Source organism: Trachemys scripta, chromosome 1 (assembly GCF_013100865.1).
Source record: "Trachemys scripta elegans isolate TJP31775 chromosome 1, CAS_Tse_1.0, whole genome shotgun sequence".
In the NCBI taxonomy this organism is placed as follows: domain Eukaryota; kingdom Metazoa; phylum Chordata; order Testudines; family Emydidae; genus Trachemys; species Trachemys scripta.
The window spans coordinates 340,720,024-340,743,622 of record NC_048298.1 but is presented as its reverse complement, the minus strand read 5'-3'; the positions used below and the strand labels follow the sequence as shown (position 1 = coordinate 340,743,622).

The window sequence follows — 23,599 nt, the reverse complement described above, 5'->3', positions numbered from 1 at the left end:
GTGTTGAATTAATTTGTTACTGTTTGTCTCTAAAAGGCAACATTTCACCCTCACTGTCTACATCAGAAATAGAATGTTTCTGCTCAGGGTCATACCTCAGCAGTGACCAGTGCAATNAATGCTGAGCTCAGCCAAACGGGGACACAGCACCCTTGATTAAGGAGGAGATATTCTTTCCCCCTCTTGTCACACAAGTTTAAAGTCAGTGGCCCTCGGCAATCACATTCTGCAGGGGTATTTGCCCACTTTGTCACAAAGCTCTTTGGTTTTGACCCCATAAATGATAGGGTTGAGCATGGGGGGAAGGAGGAAATAGAGGTTGGCCAAAAGGATGTGAACATGAGGAGCAATGCCTTGACCGAACCGGTGTGTCAGAGTCGTGAAGAGGAAGGGAGTACAAGATGTCAGCATCACACAGATATGGGCTGTGCAGGTGTTGAGGGCTTTCTGGTGGGCTGCCTTGGAGGAGATTCTGAGGACGGCCCTGGTGATCTGACCGTAGGACAGGGCAATGAGCGTCAGGTCTAACCCGATGACTACAAATGTTATCACCAAGCCGTACGTCCTGTTGAGTGTGGTGTCCCCACATGACATTTTCGACACAGCCATGTGCTCACAGTACGTGTGGGGGATAATGTGGTTGGCACAGAATGGCTGCCTGTTCAGGAGAAGGGGAATTGGCAGAATTAAGAGAACAGCTCTTGTCAAACCCACAAGCCCTAGCTTAGCTATTCGTGTATTGGTGAGGATGGTGGTGTATTGCAGAGGGTTACATATGGCAACATAGCGATCAAAGGCCATTGTCACGAGGACGGCTGAGTGTGTCATAGATCCCGCATGCAGGAAGAACAACTGGGTGAGGCAGCCACCCACAGTAATGCCTTTCAAATTGAACCAAAATATACACAGTGCCTTTGGCACGACAGAGGTAGACATGGTGATGTCTGTGAATGCCAACATGCAGAGCAGCAGATACATCGGCTTGTGCAGGGTTTGCTCTTTCCCTACTACACACAGAACCATGAAATTTCCCAATAGGCCAATAATATAGAACATAGAGAAAGGGATGGAAATCCAGATGTGGGCAGCTTCCAGGCCAGGAATGCCCGTTAGGATGAATGTTGAAGGGTCAGAGGGGGTGAGGTTGAAAGCTGCCATGAGGTGGTGGATGTGTCAAACGGGCTCAGAAAGGCTCAAGGTGCCTGTGGAGAGAGAAAAGCACAGTGAAGGGTGATTACACAGTTTTAAAAAAATAATACAGTAAATATTTTATAGTTATAAGCAATATAGAAAGGGGGGTGAGCAATGAGGTAGTAACATTTACAGATGGCACCAGATTATGTAGGTCATAGCAAAGTTCAGAGAAGTCCTCAGAGGGAGCTAAAAAAGCCAGGTGAATGGTCCGCATGATGGCAGATATACTTCAATGTCAATAACTGCAACGTGTCCGCCCATTGGAGGGAAAAGCTTGAATTCCTCAAACAGCTTACAAGGGTCTAATGTAACTGTCTGAACACAGGAGGGGGATATGGGCATTATGGTACACAGTTCTGTGAAGCCCTTCTCACAGTGGAAGCCTGGACAGAAACTAAGCAAAACCTTTGGATCCATGAGGAGTGACATGGGAAATCATACAGACAATACAATGCCATAATATCAGTCAGTCGATGTTTCACACTCCGCTGGGCTCCTCTGCGTAGTACTGAGCATGCTTCTCACACAAGATATTGCAGAATTAGAGTGGTCCAGGGAAGGGCAATGAGAATGATCAAAGGCCGGGGTCTCATATGGACTGGGACTGGTATTTTTACCATAGAATGGAGATGAATAAGAGGGGATATGAGAAAAGTGTATAAATTACTGACTGGTGGAGAGTAGCTCTAGAATGTGTTCTCCCTGACTCATAATACAAAATCAAGAAGATATTCATTCAAGCTGAAATGTGGCAAAGTCAGATCAGATAAAAACAAAATGCTTTCTTCACTCACTGCTTAATTAGACTGAGGAACTCCTTCCCACAAGAGGTAATTGAGGCCATGAGGCAAGCAAGGATTAGGAAGGGTTTGGACATTTCCATGAATAGTGAGACTATCCAGTAACAATTGTTACAGCTAAATAAATATTTTGGAAATCCTATAGGCCCACGTGTTTCAGGGTAAAAGCCAATCTCTAGCTGTCAGGCATTAGGGTAATACCCTTATGATGGTTTTCCTCCCATCCACCTATGGCTGGGTTTCTTCCACCTTATTCTGCAGCACCTGTGGCTGCCACTGTAAGACAGAGGACACTGGACTATATGGACCATAGTTCTGATCCATGATGGAATTGCTATATTGGATAGGAGCCAAGTTAACTTATGGAAACAAACATTATCCTGCTGGGCTATGCCTTTTGCTAAACAGAATGGGCATGAAGGGCACATCGGTCTTGGTATTTAGGGCTATGGGTCTACACCTCTATTACTTCCCTCATTTCTTTTGGTGAGACACTTTCTTGCAAGCACCCAGCTTTGTCTGAGACATAAGTTACAGGTGTTAACTAACAAGTTTAAGCAGAGACATGTGTCAGCAGCTTAGCTGCTAACAATTCTCATGCCTGAATATTGATTAAATTTGCAGATGACATGGAAATTGTGGGATCATAAATAATGCAGAGGACAGGTCACTGACTCCGAGCAATCTGGATTGGTTGGTAAACTAAGTCGAAGCAGACCATGTGTGTTCTAATATAGCTGTGTAGATACCTACATCTAGGAACAAAGAATGTAGGCGATGCTAACACGATGCGGGACTATCCTGGGAACTGCAGTGAATATGAGGAAGAATTGGGGGCATGAACGGGAAACTAACTAAACATGAGCTCCCATGTGTGTGACCCTGTGTCCAAAAGAGCGACTGTGATCCTTGAACGATAACCAGGAGAATCTCAAGGAGAGGTAGGGGAGTTATTTTACCTCTGTATTTGGCGTAACTGCTGCTGGAATCCTGTGTCCAGTTCTGGTGTCCAGGATTAAAGATGGATGTTGATGCACTGAAGAGGGTTCAGAGAAGAGTCACAAGAATTAGTAAAAGATTGGAAAACCTGCATTATAGAGATAGACTTGGTAGCTCAATCTATAAGATGGTTAATGGGTGACTTGATAACGGTCTGTAAGTACATACACAGGGAACAAATATTTAATCATATGCTTTTCAGGCTACCATGAAGAGGTGTAACAGAATTCAATAGCTGGAAGTTATGTAAATAACATTTAACAACAACAATTGGAAACACCCAGGCTGCAGTTTTGTTGCTTGCCAGGGAAAAGATACCCTGAGCCCAAATGCACGCAGGGCTAGGAAAAGTCACAGCGCTGGACCAACAATCACAAGGTAAAATTTAATTTCAGCATCCACAACACCCAGCACTGCTCACCTGTCTCTTTATACCCCGGGATTGCACGGACAACACTCAGCGCTACCTGTTTCTCTGTGTAAACCCCCTGCCTGCCCCCCCCCCACAAACCCCAGCACTGCCTTCCTGCCTGTGTACATTCCACAACCCCCATCACTGCCCATCTGTCCATGTACACCCCCCCTTATACCCCATAACCAACAGTGCTGCCCACCTGTCCACGTAGTGCAGCCCCTTACAAACACACACATACTTCCCTGAGGCTGCTTTTTCGTATTGACAATTGCTGATTTTACCAGAAGGCTTTAATGGGGTTTGTCACGGGAGGTGGGATGGTCTGGATGGGGGACGGTGTCAGAGACAATCTGCTAGAGTGGTCCACATTGCATTACAGTCTGATTACACACACCGCTTCCCCAGACAATCCCTCCTCCATGAGCAACCCCACTACAGCTTTCAGATAACATCAGCAATTGCCAGCAGGGAAAAGCAGCCTCAGGAAAGTATGTCCAGGTTTCTAACAGGCTGCAATATGTTAAAGCTGTGTGTCATTTTCAGGAAGGTTTACTCATGCTGGCTCCAGGCCATTGTGATCTGGATACTGTGCATCATGCTGTCAAGCCTCCCCCATCCCCACAAACACATTGTGTGTTCCCGGACCTCCTGGTGAGTTTTCCAACATCGCCTGGTTTCCTCTAAACCAGAAATATGCTTTTATTTTTACTGCCTTTTGGCCCTTTTGGTGCTTCACAGACTTTGCAACCCAGAGATGCAGGGGCATGCCGAGAGCCTCCCTGAAAAAAAAAGCCTCTCTCCCTCCCTGAAAAAAAATTGTTATCCTTGTTGTTTTGAACCTTTAAGCCTGTGAGTTTGAGATCTGAGCAACTCTCCTCTCAGTTCGGCTTTGGTCCAAATGAGCTCACCCGTCCTTAGAGGCCACAGGATGACTCCAGTTAAAGTCACTGGAGGCTCATGGTTGGTGTAAATGACATCAATTATGTAAGTCCCTACATGTGGATTTAGGGTGATCTCAATGGGGCCAAGGTGTCACCCTTAGTGTTTAACTTTTGGCTTCAGATCCTTCTACAGAGAGCGCTATTCTGTATGGGCGCCGAAAGAGTATGAAGGAAACCCCCAGTTTATGTGGCATTCTGAGACCAGACATGAAAGATGGGGATTTAAAAACATTTGGGCCCTGATTTTGCTCTCAGGGAAGCCTTTGTCAATCTGGAGTCTCCCAGTGAAGGCAGAATGTAAGAGCAGAATCTGGCCAGTGTGTGACCCATTCTTGTTGTGAACCCTCCGGTAACACAGATACCAACTGCAGAGGCTCTGGCTAGTCTACCTAAAAGCACACTGAAGTTACTGACTTGGAAAACTTGAGCTAACCAGAGGAAAAAACACACAACCCCCAAAAAGGAAGCTACTGAGACAGATAGAAGGACACAGTAAGAGACAAAGAACTGATTTTAAAGACAAAGATTTGTCTAGGCTATTTCCAGTACATTTCTAGTTCCAATTTTACCAGGTAAATCCCTTGGTGTTTCAGACAATACTAAACAGATTGAGTCGCTGTCCTGGTGAATTCCTGCCCAGATGGTTGTTGACATGAACCCTGGAACTCTTCCTGAGCCCTTTGCACTATATTCAATGCAGAAACAGGCAACTCACCGAAATCCCACTCAGCACAGAGAGGAAATCTCCTTACTGTGACCGGAAGGCAGAGCCCTGAGAATCAGCGTATGGATCTCGCGTGTCTGATATTCGGTGTGCTGGGCAGTGTCCTTTATAATTCCCCTGAACATTCCCTGCGGACTCTCGGGTTGGGCAGGACTCCTGGACAATTCCCTTATCTCCGCGAGCATCAGGAAGAGTGGAAAATAGACCCAGTGGAATGTCAGCTTGAGAGCTTCCCCTGGGAGTGAAGAAATGATTCGCTGACAGCAGGGACTTCGATTACCAGGGAAAAATGTTTCTTGCAGAATGTTCAGCTTAGCAGCTGATGATGGCTTTCTTTTCTGTGTGTAATGTACCGCCATCTGCTCTATGTTTGGGAATGCTTCTAAGAGATACAGGACCAAAACCCATTTTCAATTTGAAAGGTATTTGCCAGTATCCCTTTGAGAGGTGTAAAGTGGATATTTATCTGTCAGCTCAACATTTTCTAATAGTTCTTTTATTTTCTGCATCGGGAAGGCATCACTTTTCAATACTGTGTTCATCTTTCAGAAATCTATGCAGAAATGGGCTGTGTTATCCTGCATCAGCACTAATACCCTGGGACTTCTCCACTTACTGTGTGATTTCTTCACCACTCCCAAGGCCTAAATTATCTGGAGTTCATCTCACATTGTAACCCATGTTTTATGAGGGAACAGCCACAGAGTTTGCCTCATGTGTTGCCCTGGGGCCATTCTTACGGAATTAGACTCAGACTTGCATGTTTTATTTTATTTTACTTAGCAATTCACTTTGTTCTGTCTGTTACTACTTGATACCACTTAAATCCTACTTTCTGTAAAATCACTTTTTACTTATTAATTAACTCAGAGTATGTATTAATACCTGGGGGGGGGACAAACAGCTGTGCATATCTCTCTATCAGTGTTATAGAGGGCGAACAATTTATGAGTTTATTGTGTATATGCTTTATACAGCGTAAAACAGATTTATTTGGGGTTTGGATCCCATTGGGAGTTGGGCATGTCAGTGTTAAAGACAGGAACACTTCTTAAGTTGCTTTCAGTTAAGTCTGCAGCTTTGGGGCACGTGGTTCAGACACTGGGTCTGTGTTGGAGCAGACTGGGGTGTCTTGCTCAACAAGACAGGGTGCTGGAGTCCCAAGCTGGCAGGGAAAGCAGGGGCATAAGTAGTCTTGGCACATCAGTTGACAACACTAAGGGGGTTTCTGTGATCCAACCCATCACAACCGGAATACGGCATAGATGATAAAGAAGTCCAGCATTATAGTTTCTTTCCTTGTCTTGGGTTATCGAAAATGTAGCTTCAGTTCGTTGAACAAATCAAGAAACTTGTTCACACAGGATCCACATTGTGTCAGAAAGGTGCAGTATCTTCTGGTGGTCTAGAAGTCATGGAAAGGCTGAGTGACATGGCTTCCAGGGGTGGGGGAGAGATCAGATGACAGTCAGAGAGAGGGATCTCAGCAATGGAGAAAGCAGTGCTTGGTGATGGAGTGATAAGACACTAAGTGTGAGGAACTTCTNCAAGACGATATTACTTTCTCCTGATCATAGTGGTTGGGTTCATTTATGAAAGAGCAATATGCTTCTCAGATTTTTATTTGGGGAGGTATTAATGGGAAAAACTGGGTTAAGGGTTTTTCTTAATCAACATCTGGGCACACATCGGTGTTCCCACAATACAACAGGGCATCCAGCAATTGAGATAGTGTCCGTACTGGGGTCATTGTTATATCTTTATCATGCACTAACAAAGTCCAATGTGCTAGTTGAGCATTAGACACTTGTTCATCCTTCGTTGGACTAGAAAGCAAGAACTAGAGAGGGATGTGTGTGTGTGTGGATGTAGAGCTATTGGGTTTAAACCATTCAAATGCAAAATGCTTGGTTGTTCAGCTGGTGACCAATAAATATTTTTCACACATGTAATATTAAGTTCCACTAGGCTCATTTTTTTTAGAACATTGGCTATTGGTCTGTATTTTTTCATGCCGCTCTTTAGAAGTTATTGTAACAAGTGCAATTGCACTTAAAGACCTTCTTAGTCAGTGGTTCTCAACCAGGGGTCGGGGGGCCACAAGCAGGTTTCATGGGGTCCCCCAAGCATGTCCAATGTTAGGCTCGCTGGGCACCAGGGCAGAAATATGAAGTCCATCACATGGGGGTGGAGCACCGGGGCTCTGAGCATTTCCACCTGGGACTGAAGTCGAAGCATGAGCAACTTAGCTTCCTGGGGGCCCCATGGCCTGGGGCCCCAGGAAATTGCAATGCTTGCTTTTTCCTGGTTAGGTCGGTCAGTGGGGTGGCAATTTGGCTGTAGTGTGGTACAATCATCAGGGACGTCCCCTATATCACCATGAATTTTCAAAGATAATTGCCAATGGCTCTGAAATCACATCAGCCAACTCCCTCACCATCTTCAGATGCATTGCATCTGACACCATGGACTTGTGCATGTCCAGCTTTTCTAAATAGTCCTTAACCTGTTCTTTNCTACATCAGAAATAGAATGTTTCTGCTCAGGGTCATACCTCAGCAGTGACCAGTGCAATCATTTCTTTTGTTACTGTAAACTGTTCACAACAGATTTTGTATCGTTGCATATATGCCCTAGCAAGAAGAATATTTTCTAAAAGCTCCTCTTGCATCTTGTTGTGCAGTTTTGTTTTTTTAGTAACACAGAGACCTATTCATCAAGTAACAAATGAAATATTTTGTTAGATACCTAGTACAGATTTATTTTTTAGAAGTTTTGTTTTTATCAAGTTCATCTGAGCAAACTATCTTTCAGCTGCAGCGTTGCCAAAAGGTAGCAACAGCAATGAAAGAGCAAATCAGCCAAGTTCACTAAAATCTTTGCCCTCAGTGACATACTTGTGTTTGACCCAACCCAAACTGCTCAACTAGGTTGTCCTGAGTATGAGGCCAGAGGACCATAGGCAAAACTCTCCATTGCTACTTCAGCTATCTAAGGACTCCACCAAACAATGGCAAAAATGAGATCTCTGCCAATCTATGTCTTGAAGAGCTGAGCAAAGTACAATCACTTTGCACTGGAAGCAATTCAATCACCTGGATCTTTGGTGGTAATCCCTGTTTCAGCTGTTTCACAAACTCCAACATAAAATCTCAACACCAAGATTTGACTTCTTCGATGACGAGAAAAGTTAGTGTGTATTTTGAAAGTTCCAGCTGAAAAGTGACTCGAATATCAACTGTGAAAATCGGTAAATTATTTGACTTAAAGTTGATGACATAGTTTAACACAGCAGTCCAGTTCTCAAAAATACACAGTTCCATTACTCTCACCAACAAGTACTAGTAGAATTTCTTCAATTCCTTCAGCAGATTTCCCAAATTACCACTTTCCTACAGAAACATTTGGTTTATCCTCCAGGATCCCTGAAGGATTGGAAGTAGAAAAATCAGGAAAATTTGGTTCACTGGACCACTGCACATATGATAAAGAAGCTCAGCATTGTAGTTTCTTTCTTTGTCTTTGGTTATCTGAAAATATAGCTTCAGTTCATTGAACAGATCAAGAAACTTGTTCACACAGGGTCCACCTTGTGTCAGAAAGCTGCAGTGTTATCCGGTTGTCTGGAAGTCACGGAAAGGCTGCGTGACATGCATGCAGGGGTGGGGGCTGACAGTTGATGTAGAAAGAGATCAGATGATGGCCAGAGAGAGGGATCTCAGCAATGGAGAGAGCAGTACTTGCTGATGGAGTGATAAGATGCTAAGTGTGAGGAACTTCTCATACTGTGAACTTCCGCAATGCTGAGCTCAGCCAAACGGGGACACAGCACCCTTGATTAAGGAGGAGCTATTCTTTCCCCCTCTTGTCACACAGGTTTAAAGTTAGTGGTCCCAGGCGATCATATTCTGCAGGGGCATTTGCCCACTTTGTCACGAAGCTCTTTGGTTTTGACTCCATAAATGATAGGGTTGAGCATGGGGGAGATGAGGACATATAGGTTGGCCAAGATGATGTGAACATGGGGAGCGATGCCCTGACCAAACCTGTGTGTCAGAATGGAGAAGAGGAAGGGAGTATAAGTTGTCAGCATCACACAGATGTGGGCTGTGCAGGTGTTGATGGCTTTCTGGTGGGCTTCCTTATGGGAGATTTTAAGGATGGCCCTGATGATCAGACCGTAGGAGAAGGCAATGAGCGTCAGGTCTAACCCCATGACTACAAATGTTACCACCAAGCCGTACGTCCTGTTGAGTGTGGTGTCCCCACATGACATTTTCAACACAGCCATGTGCTCACAATACGTGTGGGGGATAATGTGATTGGCACAGAATGACAGCCTGCTCAGGAGAAGGGGAATTGGCAGAACGAGGAGAACAGCTCTCATCAAACCCACTAGCCCTAGTTTAGCTATCCGTGTGTTGGTGAGGATGGTGGTATATCTCAGAGGGTTACATATGGCAACATAGCGATCAAAGGCCATTGTCACGAGGACGGCTGAATGTGTCATAGACCCCGCATGCAGGAAGAACAATTGGGTGAGGCAGCCATCCACAGTAATGCCTTTCAAATTGAACCAAAATATACACAGTGCCTTTGGCACGACAGAGGTAGACATGGTGATGTCTGTGAATGCCAACATGCAGAGCAGCAGATACATCGGCTTGTGCAGGGTTTGCTCTTTCCCTACAACACACAGAACCATGAAATTTCCCAATAGGCCAATAATATAGAACATAGAGAAAGGGATGGAAATCCAGATGTGGGCAGCTTCCAGGCCAGGAATGCCCGTTAAGATGAATGTTGAAGGGTCAGAGGGGGTGAGGTTGAAAGCTGCCATGAGTTGGTGGATGTGTCAAACGGGCTAAGAAAGGCTCAAGGTGCCTGTGGAGAGAGAGAAGCACAGTGAGGGGTGGTTACACAGTTTTAAAAAAATAATACAGTAAATATTTTATAGTTATAAGCAATATAGAAAGGGGGGTGAGCAATGAGGTAGTAACATTTACAGATGGCACCAGATTATGTAGATCATAGTGAAGTCCAAAGAAGTCATCAACAGGAGCTAACCAAACCAGGTGAATGGTCAGCATGATGGCAGATGAACTTCTATGTCAATAACGGCAACCTGTATGCCATTGGAGGGAAAAGCTTGAATTCCTCAAACAGCTTACAAGGTTCTAATTTCACTCTACGAATGCTGGCGTGGGACCTGGGCATCATGGTTCACAGCTCAGTACAACCCTGCTCACAGTGCAAGCATGGAGAGAAACTAAGCAAAACATTGGGATCCAGGAGGAGTGGGATGGGGAATCATACAGAAAATACAGTGTCATGAGATCTGTCAGTCAATGTTTCACACTCCTGTGGGCTCCTCTGTGTAGTACTGAGCATCCTTCTTACACAGGATATTGCAGAATTAGAGTGGTCCAGGGAAGGGCAATGAGAATGATCAAAGGCCGGGGGCTCATACGGACTGGGACTGGTATTTTTACCTTAGAACTGAAACGAATAAGAGGGAATATGAGAAAAGTGTAGAAATTACTGACTGATGGAGAACGTGTTCTCCCTGACTCATAACACAAGATCAAGAAGACATTCAATTAAGCTGAAATGTAGCAAATTCAAAACGGATAAAAACAAAACCCTTTCTTCACTCACTGCCTAATTAGACTGAGGAAGTCTTTGCCACAAGAGGTATTTGAGGCCATGAGGTAAGCCAGAATCACGATGGAGTTTGGCTATGTCCATGGATAGTGAGACTGTCCAGTAACAATTGTTACAGATAAATAAATAGTTTGGAAAGTCTATATGCCCACATGTTTGTGGGGAAAAGCTAATCTCTAGCTGTTAGGCATTAGGGTGAGACCCTCATGACGGTTTTCCTCCAATACAACTACGACTGTGTTTCTGCCACCTTGTTCTGCAGCACCTGAGGCTGTCACTGTCATAGAGAGAAGACACTTGACTAGATGGACCGTAGGTCTGTTCCACGGTGCAATTGCTATATTGTAAAGGAGCCAAGTTACCTTATGGAAACAGACATTATCCTGCTGGACTATGACTTTGTGCTAAACAGAATGGGCATGAAGGGCACATGGGACTTGGTTTTTAGGGCTATGGGTCTGCACCTCTGTTACTTCCCTCATTTCTTTTGGTGAGACACTTTTTTGCAGGCAATCAGCTTTGTCTGAGACATAAATTACAGGGGTTAACTGACATGGGTAAGCAGAGACATGTGTCAGCAACTCAGCTGCTAACGCTTCTCATGCCTGAATATTGACGTTTGCATATGACGCGAAAATTGGGGGATCATAAATAATGAAGAGGACAGGTCAGTGACTCAGAGCAATCTGGATTGGTTAGAAACAATGTGTGTTCTAATATAGCTATGTAGATATCTGCATCTAGGAACAAAGAATGTAGGTGGTGCTAACAAGATGAGGACTATTGTGTAAGTGCAGTGAATCTGAACAAGAATTGGGGACATGAAGGGGAAACCAGCTAAACATGAGCTCCCATGTGTGTGACCCTGTGTCCAAAAGAGCCAATGTGATCCTGGGATGATAACCAGGAGAATCTCAAGGAGAAGTAGAGGAGTTATTTTACCTCTGTATTTGGCACTGGCGTAACTGCTGCTGGAATCCTGTGTCGAGTTCTGGTGTCCAGGATTAAAGATGGATGTTGATGCACTGAAGAGGGTTCAGAGAAGAGTCACAAGAATTAGTAAAAGATTAGAAAACCTGCCTTACAGTGATAGACTCAAGGAGCTCAATCTATGTAGTTTAACAAAGATGGTTAATGGGTGACTTGATCACAGTCTGTAAGTACATACACGGGGAACCAATATTTACTCATATGATTAGCATACAAAGAGGTAACAGAATGCAATATCTGGAAGCTACATAAATAACATTCAACAACAATTGGAAACACTCCGGCTGCAGTTTTGTTTTTTGCCAGGAAAAACATACCCTGAGCCCAACCCGTGCACTCGGGGCTAGGAAAAGTCCCAGTGCTGGCCTTGAACCAACAATCTCAAGGTAACATTTAATTTCAGCATCCACAACCCCCAGCACTACTCACCTGTCCCTGTATACCCCCTGATTGCACTGACAACCCTCAGCGCTGGCTGTTTCTCTGTGTACACCCCCGGCCTGCCTCCTTCAACTCCAGCAATGCCTTCCTGCCCATTTACATCTTACTCCCTACTCCACAACCCGCACTGGTGCCCGCCTGTCCATGTACACCCCCTGCCTACCCCAGATCCAACAGCACTTCCCGCCTGTCTATGTTGTCCCCCCACTCNTACATATGGCAACATAGCGATCAAAGGCCATTGTCACAAGGATGGCTGAATGTGTCATAGAACCCGCATGAAGGAAGAATAATTGGGTGAGGCAGCCACCAAAGGTAATGCTTTTCAAATTGAACCAAAATATACACAGTGCCTTTGGCATGACTGAGGTAGATATGCCAATGTCTGTGACCGCCAGCATGCAGAGCAGCAGGTACATCGGCTTGTGCAGGGTTTCTTCTTTCCCTACAATAAACAGAACTATGAAATTTCCCAAGAGGCCGATAATGTAGGACGTAGAGAAAGGGATGGAAATCCAGATGTGGGCAGCTTCCAGGCCAGGGATGCCCATTAGGATGAATGTTGGAGGGTCTGAAGGGGTGAGGTTGAAAGATGCCATGAGGTGGTCGATGTGTCACTCCGCTCAGAAATGCTCCTGGTGTCTGCGAAGGGAGAGAAGCACAGCGAGGGGGTTACACACTTTATAATAAATAGTCCAGTAAATATTTTAGTTATTAACGATCTTGAAATGGGGTTGAGCAGTGAGGTGGCAACATTCACAGATGGCACCAGATTATGTAGGTCATAGCAAAGTCCAGACAAGTCCTCAGAGGGAGCTATAAAAGCCAGGTGAATGGTCCGCACGATGGCAGATATACTTCAATGTCAATAACTGCAACGTGTCCGCCCATTGGAGGGAAAAGCTTGAATTCCTCAAACAGCTTACAAGGTTCTAATGTAACTGTTTGAACACAGGAGGGGGACATGGGCATTATGGTACACAGTTCTGTGAAGCCTGCTCACAGTGGAAGCCTGGACAGAAACTAAGCAAAACCTTTGGATCCGTGAGGAGTGACATGGGGAATCATACAGACAATACAATGCCATAAGATCAGTNAATGCTGAGCTCAGCCAAACGGGGACACAGCACCCTTGATTAAGGAGGAGATATTCTTTCCCCCTCTTGTCACACAAGTTTAAAGTCAGTGGCCCTCGGCAATCACATTCTGCAGGGGTATTTGCCCACTTTGTCACAAAGCTCTTTGGTTTTGACCCCATAAATGATAGGGTTGAGCATGGGGGGAAGGAGGAAATAGAGGTTGGCCAAAAGGATGTGAACATGAGGAGCAATGCCTTGACCGAACCGGTGTGTCAGAGTCGTGAAGAGGAAGGGAGTACAAGATGTCAGCATCACACAGATATGGGCTGTGCAGGTGTTGAGGGCTTTCTGGTGGGCTGCCTTGGAGGAGATTCTGAGGACGGCCCTGGTGATCTGACCGTAGGACAGGGCAATGAGCGTCAGGTCTAACCCGATGACTACAAATGTTATCACCAAGCCGTACGTCCTGTTGAGTGTGGTGTCCCCACATGACATTTTCGACACAGCCATGTGCTCACAGTACGTGTGGGGGATAATGTGGTTGGCACAGAATGGCTGCCTGTTCAGGAGAAGGGGAATTGGCAGAATTAAGAGAACAGCTCTTGTCAAACCCACAAGCCCTAGCTTAGCTATTCGTGTATTGGTGAGGATGGTGGTGTATTGCAGAGGGTTACATATGGCAACATAGCGATCAAAGGCCATTGTCACGAGGACGGCTGAGTGTGTCATAGATCCCGCATGCAGGAAGAACAACTGGGTGAGGCAGCCACCCACAGTAATGCCTTTCAAATTGAACCAAAATATACACAGTGCCTTTGGCACGACAGAGGTAGACATGGTGATGTCTGTGAATGCCAACATGCAGAGCAGCAGATACATCGGCTTGTGCAGGGTTTGCTCTTTCCCTACTACACACAGAACCATGAAATTTCCCAATAGGCCAATAATATAGAACATAGAGAAAGGGATGGAAATCCAGATGTGGGCAGCTTCCAGGCCAGGAATGCCCGTTAGGATGAATGTTGAAGGGTCAGAGGGGGTGAGGTTGAAAGCTGCCATGAGGTGGTGGATGTGTCAAACGGGCTCAGAAAGGCTCAAGGTGCCTGTGGAGAGAGAAAAGCACAGTGAAGGGTGATTACACAGTTTTAAAAAAATAATACAGTAAATATTTTATAGTTATAAGCAATATAGAAAGGGGGGTGAGCAATGAGGTAGTAACATTTACAGATGGCACCAGATTATGTAGGTCATAGCAAAGTTCAGAGAAGTCCTCAGAGGGAGCTAAAAAAGCCAGGTGAATGGTCCGCATGATGGCAGATATACTTCAATGTCAATAACTGCAACGTGTCCGCCCATTGGAGGGAAAAGCTTGAATTCCTCAAACAGCTTACAAGGGTCTAATGTAACTGTCTGAACACAGGAGGGGGATATGGGCATTATGGTACACAGTTCTGTGAAGCCCTTCTCACAGTGGAAGCCTGGACAGAAACTAAGCAAAACCTTTGGATCCATGAGGAGTGACATGGGAAATCATACAGACAATACAATGCCATAATATCAGTCAGTCGATGTTTCACACTCCGCTGGGCTCCTCTGCGTAGTACTGAGCATGCTTCTCACACAAGATATTGCAGAATTAGAGTGGTCCAGGGAAGGGCAATGAGAATGATCAAAGGCCGGGGTCTCATATGGACTGGGACTGGTATTTTTACCATAGAATGGAGATGAATAAGAGGGGATATGAGAAAAGTGTATAAATTACTGACTGGTGGAGAGTAGCTCTAGAATGTGTTCTCCCTGACTCATAATACAAAATCAAGAAGATATTCATTCAAGCTGAAATGTGGCAAAGTCAGATCAGATAAAAACAAAATGCTTTCTTCACTCACTGCTTAATTAGACTGAGGAACTCCTTCCCACAAGAGGTAATTGAGGCCATGAGGCAAGCAAGGATTAGGAAGGGTTTGGACATTTCCATGAATAGTGAGACTATCCAGTAACAATTGTTACAGCTAAATAAATATTTTGGAAATCCTATAGGCCCACGTGTTTCAGGGTAAAAGCCAATCTCTAGCTGTCAGGCATTAGGGTAATACCCTTATGATGGTTTTCCTCCCATCCACCTATGGCTGGGTTTCTTCCACCTTATTCTGCAGCACCTGTGGCTGCCACTGTAAGACAGAGGACACTGGACTATATGGACCATAGTTCTGATCCATGATGGAATTGCTATATTGGATAGGAGCCAAGTTAACTTATGGAAACAAACATTATCCTGCTGGGCTATGCCTTTTGCTAAACAGAATGGGCATGAAGGGCACATCGGTCTTGGTATTTAGGGCTATGGGTCTACACCTCTATTACTTCCCTCATTTCTTTTGGTGAGACACTTTCTTGCAAGCACCCAGCTTTGTCTGAGACATAAGTTACAGGTGTTAACTAACAAGTTTAAGCAGAGACATGTGTCAGCAGCTTAGCTGCTAACAATTCTCATGCCTGAATATTGATTAAATTTGCAGATGACATGGAAATTGTGGGATCATAAATAATGCAGAGGACAGGTCACTGACTCCGAGCAATCTGGATTGGTTGGTAAACTAAGTCGAAGCAGACCATGTGTGTTCTAATATAGCTGTGTAGATACCTACATCTAGGAACAAAGAATGTAGGCGATGCTAACACGATGCGGGACTATCCTGGGAACTGCAGTGAATATGAGGAAGAATTGGGGGCATGAACGGGAAACTAACTAAACATGAGCTCCCATGTGTGTGACCCTGTGTCCAAAAGAGCGACTGTGATCCTTGAACGATAACCAGGAGAATCTCAAGGAGAGGTAGGGGAGTTATTTTACCTCTGTATTTGGCGTAACTGCTGCTGGAATCCTGTGTCCAGTTCTGGTGTCCAGGATTAAAGATGGATGTTGATGCACTGAAGAGGGTTCAGAGAAGAGTCACAAGAATTAGTAAAAGATTGGAAAACCTGCATTATAGAGATAGACTTGGTAGCTCAATCTATAAGATGGTTAATGGGTGACTTGATAACGGTCTGTAAGTACATACACAGGGAACAAATATTTAATCATATGCTTTTCAGGCTACCATGAAGAGGTGTAACAGAATTCAATAGCTGGAAGTTATGTAAATAACATTTAACAACAACAATTGGAAACACCCAGGCTGCAGTTTTGTTGCTTGCCAGGGAAAAGATACCCTGAGCCCAAATGCACGCAGGGCTAGGAAAAGTCACAGCGCTGGACCAACAATCACAAGGTAAAATTTAATTTCAGCATCCACAACACCCAGCACTGCTCACCTGTCTCTTTATACCCCGGGATTGCACGGACAACACTCAGCGCTACCTGTTTCTCTGTGTAAACCCCCTGCCTGCCCCCCCCCCACAAACCCCAGCACTGCCTTCCTGCCTGTGTACATTCCACAACCCCCATCACTGCCCATCTGTCCATGTACACCCCCCCTTATACCCCATAACCAACAGTGCTGCCCACCTGTCCACGTAGTGCAGCCCCTTACAAACACACACATACTTCCCTGAGGCTGCTTTTTCGTATTGACAATTGCTGATTTTACCAGAAGGCTTTAATGGGGTTTGTCACGGGAGGTGGGATGGTCTGGATGGGGGACGGTGTCAGAGACAATCTGCTAGAGTGGTCCACATTGCATTACAGTCTGATTACACACACCGCTTCCCCAGACAATCCCTCCTCCATGAGCAACCCCACTACAGCTTTCAGATAACATCAGCAATTGCCAGCAGGGAAAAGCAGCCTCAGGAAAGTATGTCCAGGTTTCTAACAGGCTGCAATATGTTAAAGCTGTGTGTCATTTTCAGGAAGGTTTACTCATGCTGGCTCCAGGCCATTGTGATCTGGATACTGTGCATCATGCTGTCAAGCCTCCCCCATCCCCACAAACACATTGTGTGTTCCCGGACCTCCTGGTGAGTTTTCCAACATCGCCTGGTTTCCTCTAAACCAGAAATATGCTTTTATTTTTACTGCCTTTTGGCCCTTTTGGTGCTTCACAGACTTTGCAACCCAGAGATGCAGGGGCATGCCGAGAGCCTCCCTGAAAAAAAAAGCCTCTCTCCCTCCCTGAAAAAAAATTGTTATCCTTGTTGTTTTGAACCTTTAAGCCTGTGAGTTTGAGATCTGAGCAACTCTCCTCTCAGTTCGGCTTTGGTCCAAATGAGCTCACCCGTCCTTAGAGGCCACAGGATGACTCCAGTTAAAGTCACTGGAGGCTCATGGTTGGTGTAAATGACATCAATTATGTAAGTCCCTACATGTGGATTTAGGGTGATCTCAATGGGGCCAAGGTGTCACCCTTAGTGTTTAACTTTTGGCTTCAGATCCTTCTACAGAGAGCGCTATTCTGTATGGGCGCCGAAAGAGTATGAAGGAAACCCCCAGTTTATGTGGCATTCTGAGACCAGACATGAAAGATGGGGATTTAAAAACATTTGGGCCCTGATTTTGCTCTCAGGGAAGCCTTTGTCAATCTGGAGTCTCCCAGTGAAGGCAGAATGTAAGAGCAGAATCTGGCCAGTGTGTGACCCATTCTTGTTGTGAACCCTCCGGTAACACAGATACCAACTGCAGAGGCTCTGGCTAGTCTACCTAAAAGCACACTGAAGTTACTGACTTGGAAAACTTGAGCTAACCAGAGGAAAAAACACACAACCCCCAAAAAGGAAGCTACTGAGACAGATAGAAGGACACAGTAAGAGACAAAGAACTGATTTTAAAGACAAAGATTTGTCTAGGCTATTTCCAGTACATTTCTAGTTCCAATTTTACCAGGTAAATCCCTTGGTGTTTCAGACAATACTAAACAGATTGAGTCGCTGTCCTGGTGAATTCCTGCCCAGATGGTTGTTGACATGAACCCTGGAACTCTTCCTGAGCCCTTTGCACTATATTCAATGCAGAAACAGGCAACTCACCGAAATCCCACTCAGCACAGAGAGGAAATCTCCTTACTGTGACCGGAAGGCAGAGCCCTGAGAATCAGCGTATGGATCTCGCGTGTCTGATATTCGGTGTGCTGGGCAGTGTCCTTTATAATTCCCCTGAACATTCCCTGCGGACTCTCGGGTTGGGCAGGACTCCTGGACAATTCCCTTATCTCCGCGAGCATCAGGAAGAGTGGAAAATAGACCCAGTGGAATGTCAGCTTGAGAGCTTCCCCTGGGAGTGAAGAAATGATTCGCTGACAGCAGGGACTTCGATTACCAGGGAAAAATGTTTCTTGCAGAATGTTCAGCTTAGCAGCTGATGATGGCTTTCTTTTCTGTGTGTAATGTACCGCCATCTGCTCTATGTTTGGGAATGCTTCTAAGAGATACAGGACCAAAACCCATTTTCAATTTGAAAGGTATTTGCCAGTATCCCTTTGAGAGGTGTAAAGTGGATATTTATCTGTCAGCTCAACATTTTCTAATAGTTCTTTTATTTTCTGCATCGGGAAGGCATCACTTTTCAATACTGTGTTCATCTTTCAGAAATCTATGCAGAAATGGGCTGTGTTATCCTGCATCAGCACTAATACCCTGGGACTTCTCCACTTACTGTGTGATTTCTTCACCACTCCCAAGGCCTAAATTATCTGGAGTTCATCTCACATTGTAACCCATGTTTTATGAGGGAACAGCCACAGAGTTTGCCTCATGTGTTGCCCTGGGGCCATTCTTACGGAATTAGACTCAGACTTGCATGTTTTATTTTATTTTACTTAGCAATTCACTTTGTTCTGTCTGTTACTACTTGATACCACTTAAATCCTACTTTCTGTAAAATCACTTTTTACTTATTAATTAACTCAGAGTATGTATTAATACCTGGGGGGGGGACAAACAGCTGTGCATATCTCTCTATCAGTGTTATAGAGGGCGAACAATTTATGAGTTTATTGTGTATATGCTTTATACAGCGTAAAACAGATTTATTTGGGGTTTGGATCCCATTGGGAGTTGGGCATGTCAGTGTTAAAGACAGGAACACTTCTTAAGTTGCTTTCAGTTAAGTCTGCAGCTTTGGGGCACGTGGTTCAGACACTGGGTCTGTGTTGGAGCAGACTGGGGTGTCTTGCTCAACAAGACAGGGTGCTGGAGTCCCAAGCTGGCAGGGAAAGCAGGGGCATAAGTAGTCTTGGCACATCAGTTGACAACACTAAGGGGGTTTCTGTGATCCAACCCATCACAACCGGAATACGGCATAGATGATAAAGAAGTCCAGCATTATAGTTTCTTTCCTTGTCTTGGGTTATCGAAAATGTAGCTTCAGTTCGTTGAACAAATCAAGAAACTTGTTCACACAGGATCCACATTGTGTCAGAAAGGTGCAGTATCTTCTGGTGGTCTAGAAGTCATGGAAAGGCTGAGTGACATGGCTTCCAGGGGTGGGGGAGAGATCAGATGACAGTCAGAGAGAGGGATCTCAGCAATGGAGAAAGCAGTGCTTGGTGATGGAGTGATAAGACACTAAGTGTGAGGAACTTCTNCTAAGAGTAGGTTAAACTCAGGGTCTCCTTGCACTGGGGAAAAGTGGGGGATCAGCCTGAAGATCCTTTCTGGGGGCAAAGGGAATCCCAGCAGTTGCATCAGATGCAGCTCACTCTGTCAGAGGGAAGGAGAGTGGAGCAAACCCAGTGGGAGGGAAAGAGGACATGGAGATTGCAAGTAGCCAGCATGACTAATTCTTCCTCAAAATGACACACAGGTTTAACATATTGCAGCCCGTTAGAAACCTGGACATACTTTCCTGAGGCTGCTTTTCCATGTTGGCAATTGCTGATGTTACCAGAAGGCTGTAGTGGGGTTGCTCACAGGGGGAGGGATGGTGTGGATGGGGGATGGTGTCAGAGACAATCTGTTACAGCGTGGTCCACATAAAGTTACAGTCTGACAGACACCTCTTCCCCAGGAGGCCTCGTTACAGCTTTTGGGTCTGTGCGTTAGGCAGGATGTCCATTTCCTATTTCACCCAGTTTCAGGACTCCACGCCATTGTGATCTGGATACTGCGCATCAAGCCTCCCCCGACCCCCATCCCACACACTGTGTGTTCCTGAACCTCCTGGTTTCCTCTAAGCCAGAAACATGCTTTTCTTTTTACTTCCTTTTGGTGCTTCACATCCCCTCCAGACCCAGAGATGTAGAGGCACCGAGAGCAGACCCCTCTCCCCCATGAAAAATAAGTTATCCTAATTGTTCTGAACCTTTAAGCCTGTGAGTTTGAGATCTGAGCAACTCTTCTGTCAGTTTTTCTTTCATCCAAACGAGCTTATCTGTCCTTAGAGGTCACAGACATCTCCAGTTGAAGTCACTGGAGGCTCATGGTTTGTGTAAATGGCGTCAGTTATATAAGTCCCTACATGTGGACTTAGAGTGATCTCAATGGGGCCAAGGTTTCACCCTTAGTGTTTAACTTTTGTCTTCGGGTCCTTCTACAGAAAGTGCTATTCTGTAAGGGAGCTGAAAGAGTCTGAAGGAAACACCCTGTTTATGTGGCATTCTGAGACCGGGCACTAAAGAAGTGGATTTCAAAACAGGGAAGCCTTTGTCAATCTGGAGTGACCCAGTGATGGCAGAATGTGAGAGCAGAATCTGGCCAGCGTGCAGTCCATTCTTGTACTGAACCATCTGGTAACACAGATACTGACTGCATAGGCTTTGGCTATTCTACCTAAAAGCACACTGAAGTTCCTGAATTGGAAAACTTGAGTGAACAAGAGGAAAAAACACACAGCTCCCAAAAAGGAAGCTACTGAGACAGATAGAAGGACACAGTAAGAGACAAAGAACTGATCTTAAAGACAAAGATTTGTCTAAGCTATTTCCACTACATTTCTGGTTCCAATTTTACCAGGTAATTCCCTTGGTGTTTCAGACAATCCTAAACAGTTTAAGTCGCTGTCCTGGTGAATTCCTGCCCAGATGGTTCTTGACATGAACCCTGGAACTCTTCCTGAGCCCTTAGCACTATCTTCAATGCAGAAACAGGCAACTCACCGAAATCCTGCTCATCTCCTTTCTGCGAACGGAAGGCAGAGCCCTGAGTATCAGCGTATGGATCTCACATGCCTGACACTCTGCGTGCTGGACAGCATCCTTTATGATTCCACCGAACAGTCCCTGTGGACTCTCAGGTTGGATGGGACTCCCTGACAATTCCCTTGGCTCCGTGATCAGCAGGAAGAGCAGAAAATAAACCAAGGAGAACGTCAGCTTGAGAGCATCCCCTGGGAGTGAAGAAATGATTTGCCGATAGCAGGGACTCAGATTCTCAGGGCAATCAGAGTCTTGCAGACTGTTTAGCCTAGAAGTTGATGATGGCTTTCTCTTCTGTGTGTAATGTACCGCCATCTGCTCTATGTTTGGGAATGCTGTTATGAGATACAGGACCAAAACCCATTTTCAATTGATCGGAGCAGCATAGCGCTGCATACCACCCATGCAGTTGTAATATCCAGTCCATTAGCCTCTTAAAAGTCACTGGCACCGAAGGGCATGGAAAATGCTTTCTTCTCCCAGGATTCTGGTATCACAGGTATTTGCCAGTATCCCTTTGTGAGGTGTAAAGTGGATATTTATCTGGCAGCTCAAAATGTTCTAATAGTTCATTTACTCTCTGCATCGGGAAGGCATCAAATTTCAATACTGTGTTCATCTTTCAGAAATCTATGCAGAAATGGGTTGTGTTATCCTGCATCAGAACTAATACCATGGGACTTCTCCACTAACAGTGTGATTCCTTCACCACTCCCAGGGCCAAAATGACCTGGAGTGCGTCTCACATGGTATCCCACGTTTCACGAGGGAAAAGCCACAGAGTTTCCCTGATCTGTGGCCTTGGGCCCATTCAGAATGGTGGTATTTTAAGTAGATGTGCCCTACTAGAGTGAGAACACAGTGGTAAAGGAATCAAACAACTGCTACATCTGGATCTTTTGTTTGGGCTACAGTCCTTCCCCCATGCTTGTGTCACAGGTGTCGAGGGGCCTAATCTGGGCTCTGGAGGGTATCAGTGTGATGGGTTATCACCCTGGGGTGCAGTCCGGGAGCTATGCGAACTGCTGAAACCCCTCTAACCACGCATCTGGGCTGGCTCTTTTTCACAATGCCTTACTGGTGATTCAACCTCTCCAGGTCCTGTTACCACCCAACACAACAGCATATGGTGCCACAAATCCAACTGAGCTACCCAAGGGTTTACCTAAGCCACTCAAGGACAAAAAGGAGACACCTGCCAATTTCCCAGCTCCCCAGGATCACAAGGCCCACTGGAGTATAAACAAGGTGATCTTTACAATGTAAGCTCATTAATAGAGTTTTCCCTCCTCTTGATGTGGGAAGGATATGCAACAAGCCTGTATTAACCAAGCTGGGATTTTTCCCAGTCACGTCACTCAAAGGCGTAGTTTTGAGAAAGCGGAAAACAACTTTAAGAACAGAAAGTTAGATTTTAAGTGATTATAAGTGATAGCAAAGAGATTACCTAGCAAATTACTTAGCAAATAAACAAAACCACAGACTAGATAGATCGGATACTAGATAGATTTGTTACTACATATATTAAATATGAATTAGCAATTTCTCACCCTGGCTGATGATACAAGCAGTCCACCAGGTTTCCATACACAGGCTAGAAAACATTTTAGCCTGGGACCAGCACTTTCCCCTGTTCACTGTTTGTTCTAGATGAGTAAGGAAAACCTCTGACAAAGAAACCCCACAAAATTTGCTCTTTATAAGAGCGGCCATCCTGAGTCAGACCAATGGTCTATCTAGACCAGTATCCTGTCCTCCAAAATGGCCAATGCCAGGTGCTTCAGAGGGAATGAACCAAATAAGTAATCATCAAGTGATCCATCAATACCTCAGTGGGCAAATACGGGTGTACCCCCACATCCTTGGGGCCCTCCTTGGCCCCCCACTTCAGGTGTACCCTTGCCGCGGGCACTTTGACTGGTGTTCCGCCCACCCCCGTCAGGGTCAGGTAGGAGTTGGGCACCACCTGATCTGGGGCCACCACCTCGGGCCGGGCCAGCGTCACCTCTGCGCCCGTATCCAAGTATCCATTGACCTTCCTCCCATCCACCTCCAGGGGAACAAGGTACTCTCTCCGGAGGGACAGCCCCGCGCCCACCGTATAAACCAAAAACCCTGAGTCTGGGGCATCCAGCCCCCTAGAGGAGCTGGCCTGGGGCCCTTCTCTCTCTTGAGCAGTTGATAAGCTGCCAGCCCCTCTGGCGTGAGAAGCCTGCCCCTCGTCCGTCTGGGCCTCTACCAAGTTAACCCTATGCGGGTTCGGTCTGCTCAGTCTGTCCTTGA

General features: G+C 45.5%; 3 protein-coding genes across 3 annotated transcripts; all 3 read right to left on the bottom strand.

Moving 5' to 3' along the window:
- Positions 1-219: 219 nt before the first annotated feature.
- LOC117872541 (putative olfactory receptor 52P1) lies at positions 220-1,158 on the bottom strand. Its single transcript, XM_034761129.1, has one exon. It carries the CDS (start codon positions 1,156-1,158, stop codon positions 220-222), a length of 939 nt encoding a protein of 312 aa, XP_034617020.1.
- Positions 1,159-8,974: 7,816 nt separating this feature from the next.
- LOC117885232 (putative olfactory receptor 52P1) lies at positions 8,975-9,913 on the bottom strand. Its single transcript, XM_034786519.1, has one exon. It carries the CDS (start codon positions 9,911-9,913, stop codon positions 8,975-8,977), a length of 939 nt encoding a protein of 312 aa, XP_034642410.1.
- Positions 9,914-13,367: 3,454 nt separating this feature from the next.
- Positions 13,368-14,306, bottom strand: LOC117872539 (putative olfactory receptor 52P1). Its single transcript, XM_034761115.1, has one exon. The coding sequence runs from the start codon at positions 14,304-14,306 to the stop codon at positions 13,368-13,370; it is 939 nt and encodes a 312-aa protein (XP_034617006.1).
- Positions 14,307-23,599: the final 9,293 nt, after the last annotated feature.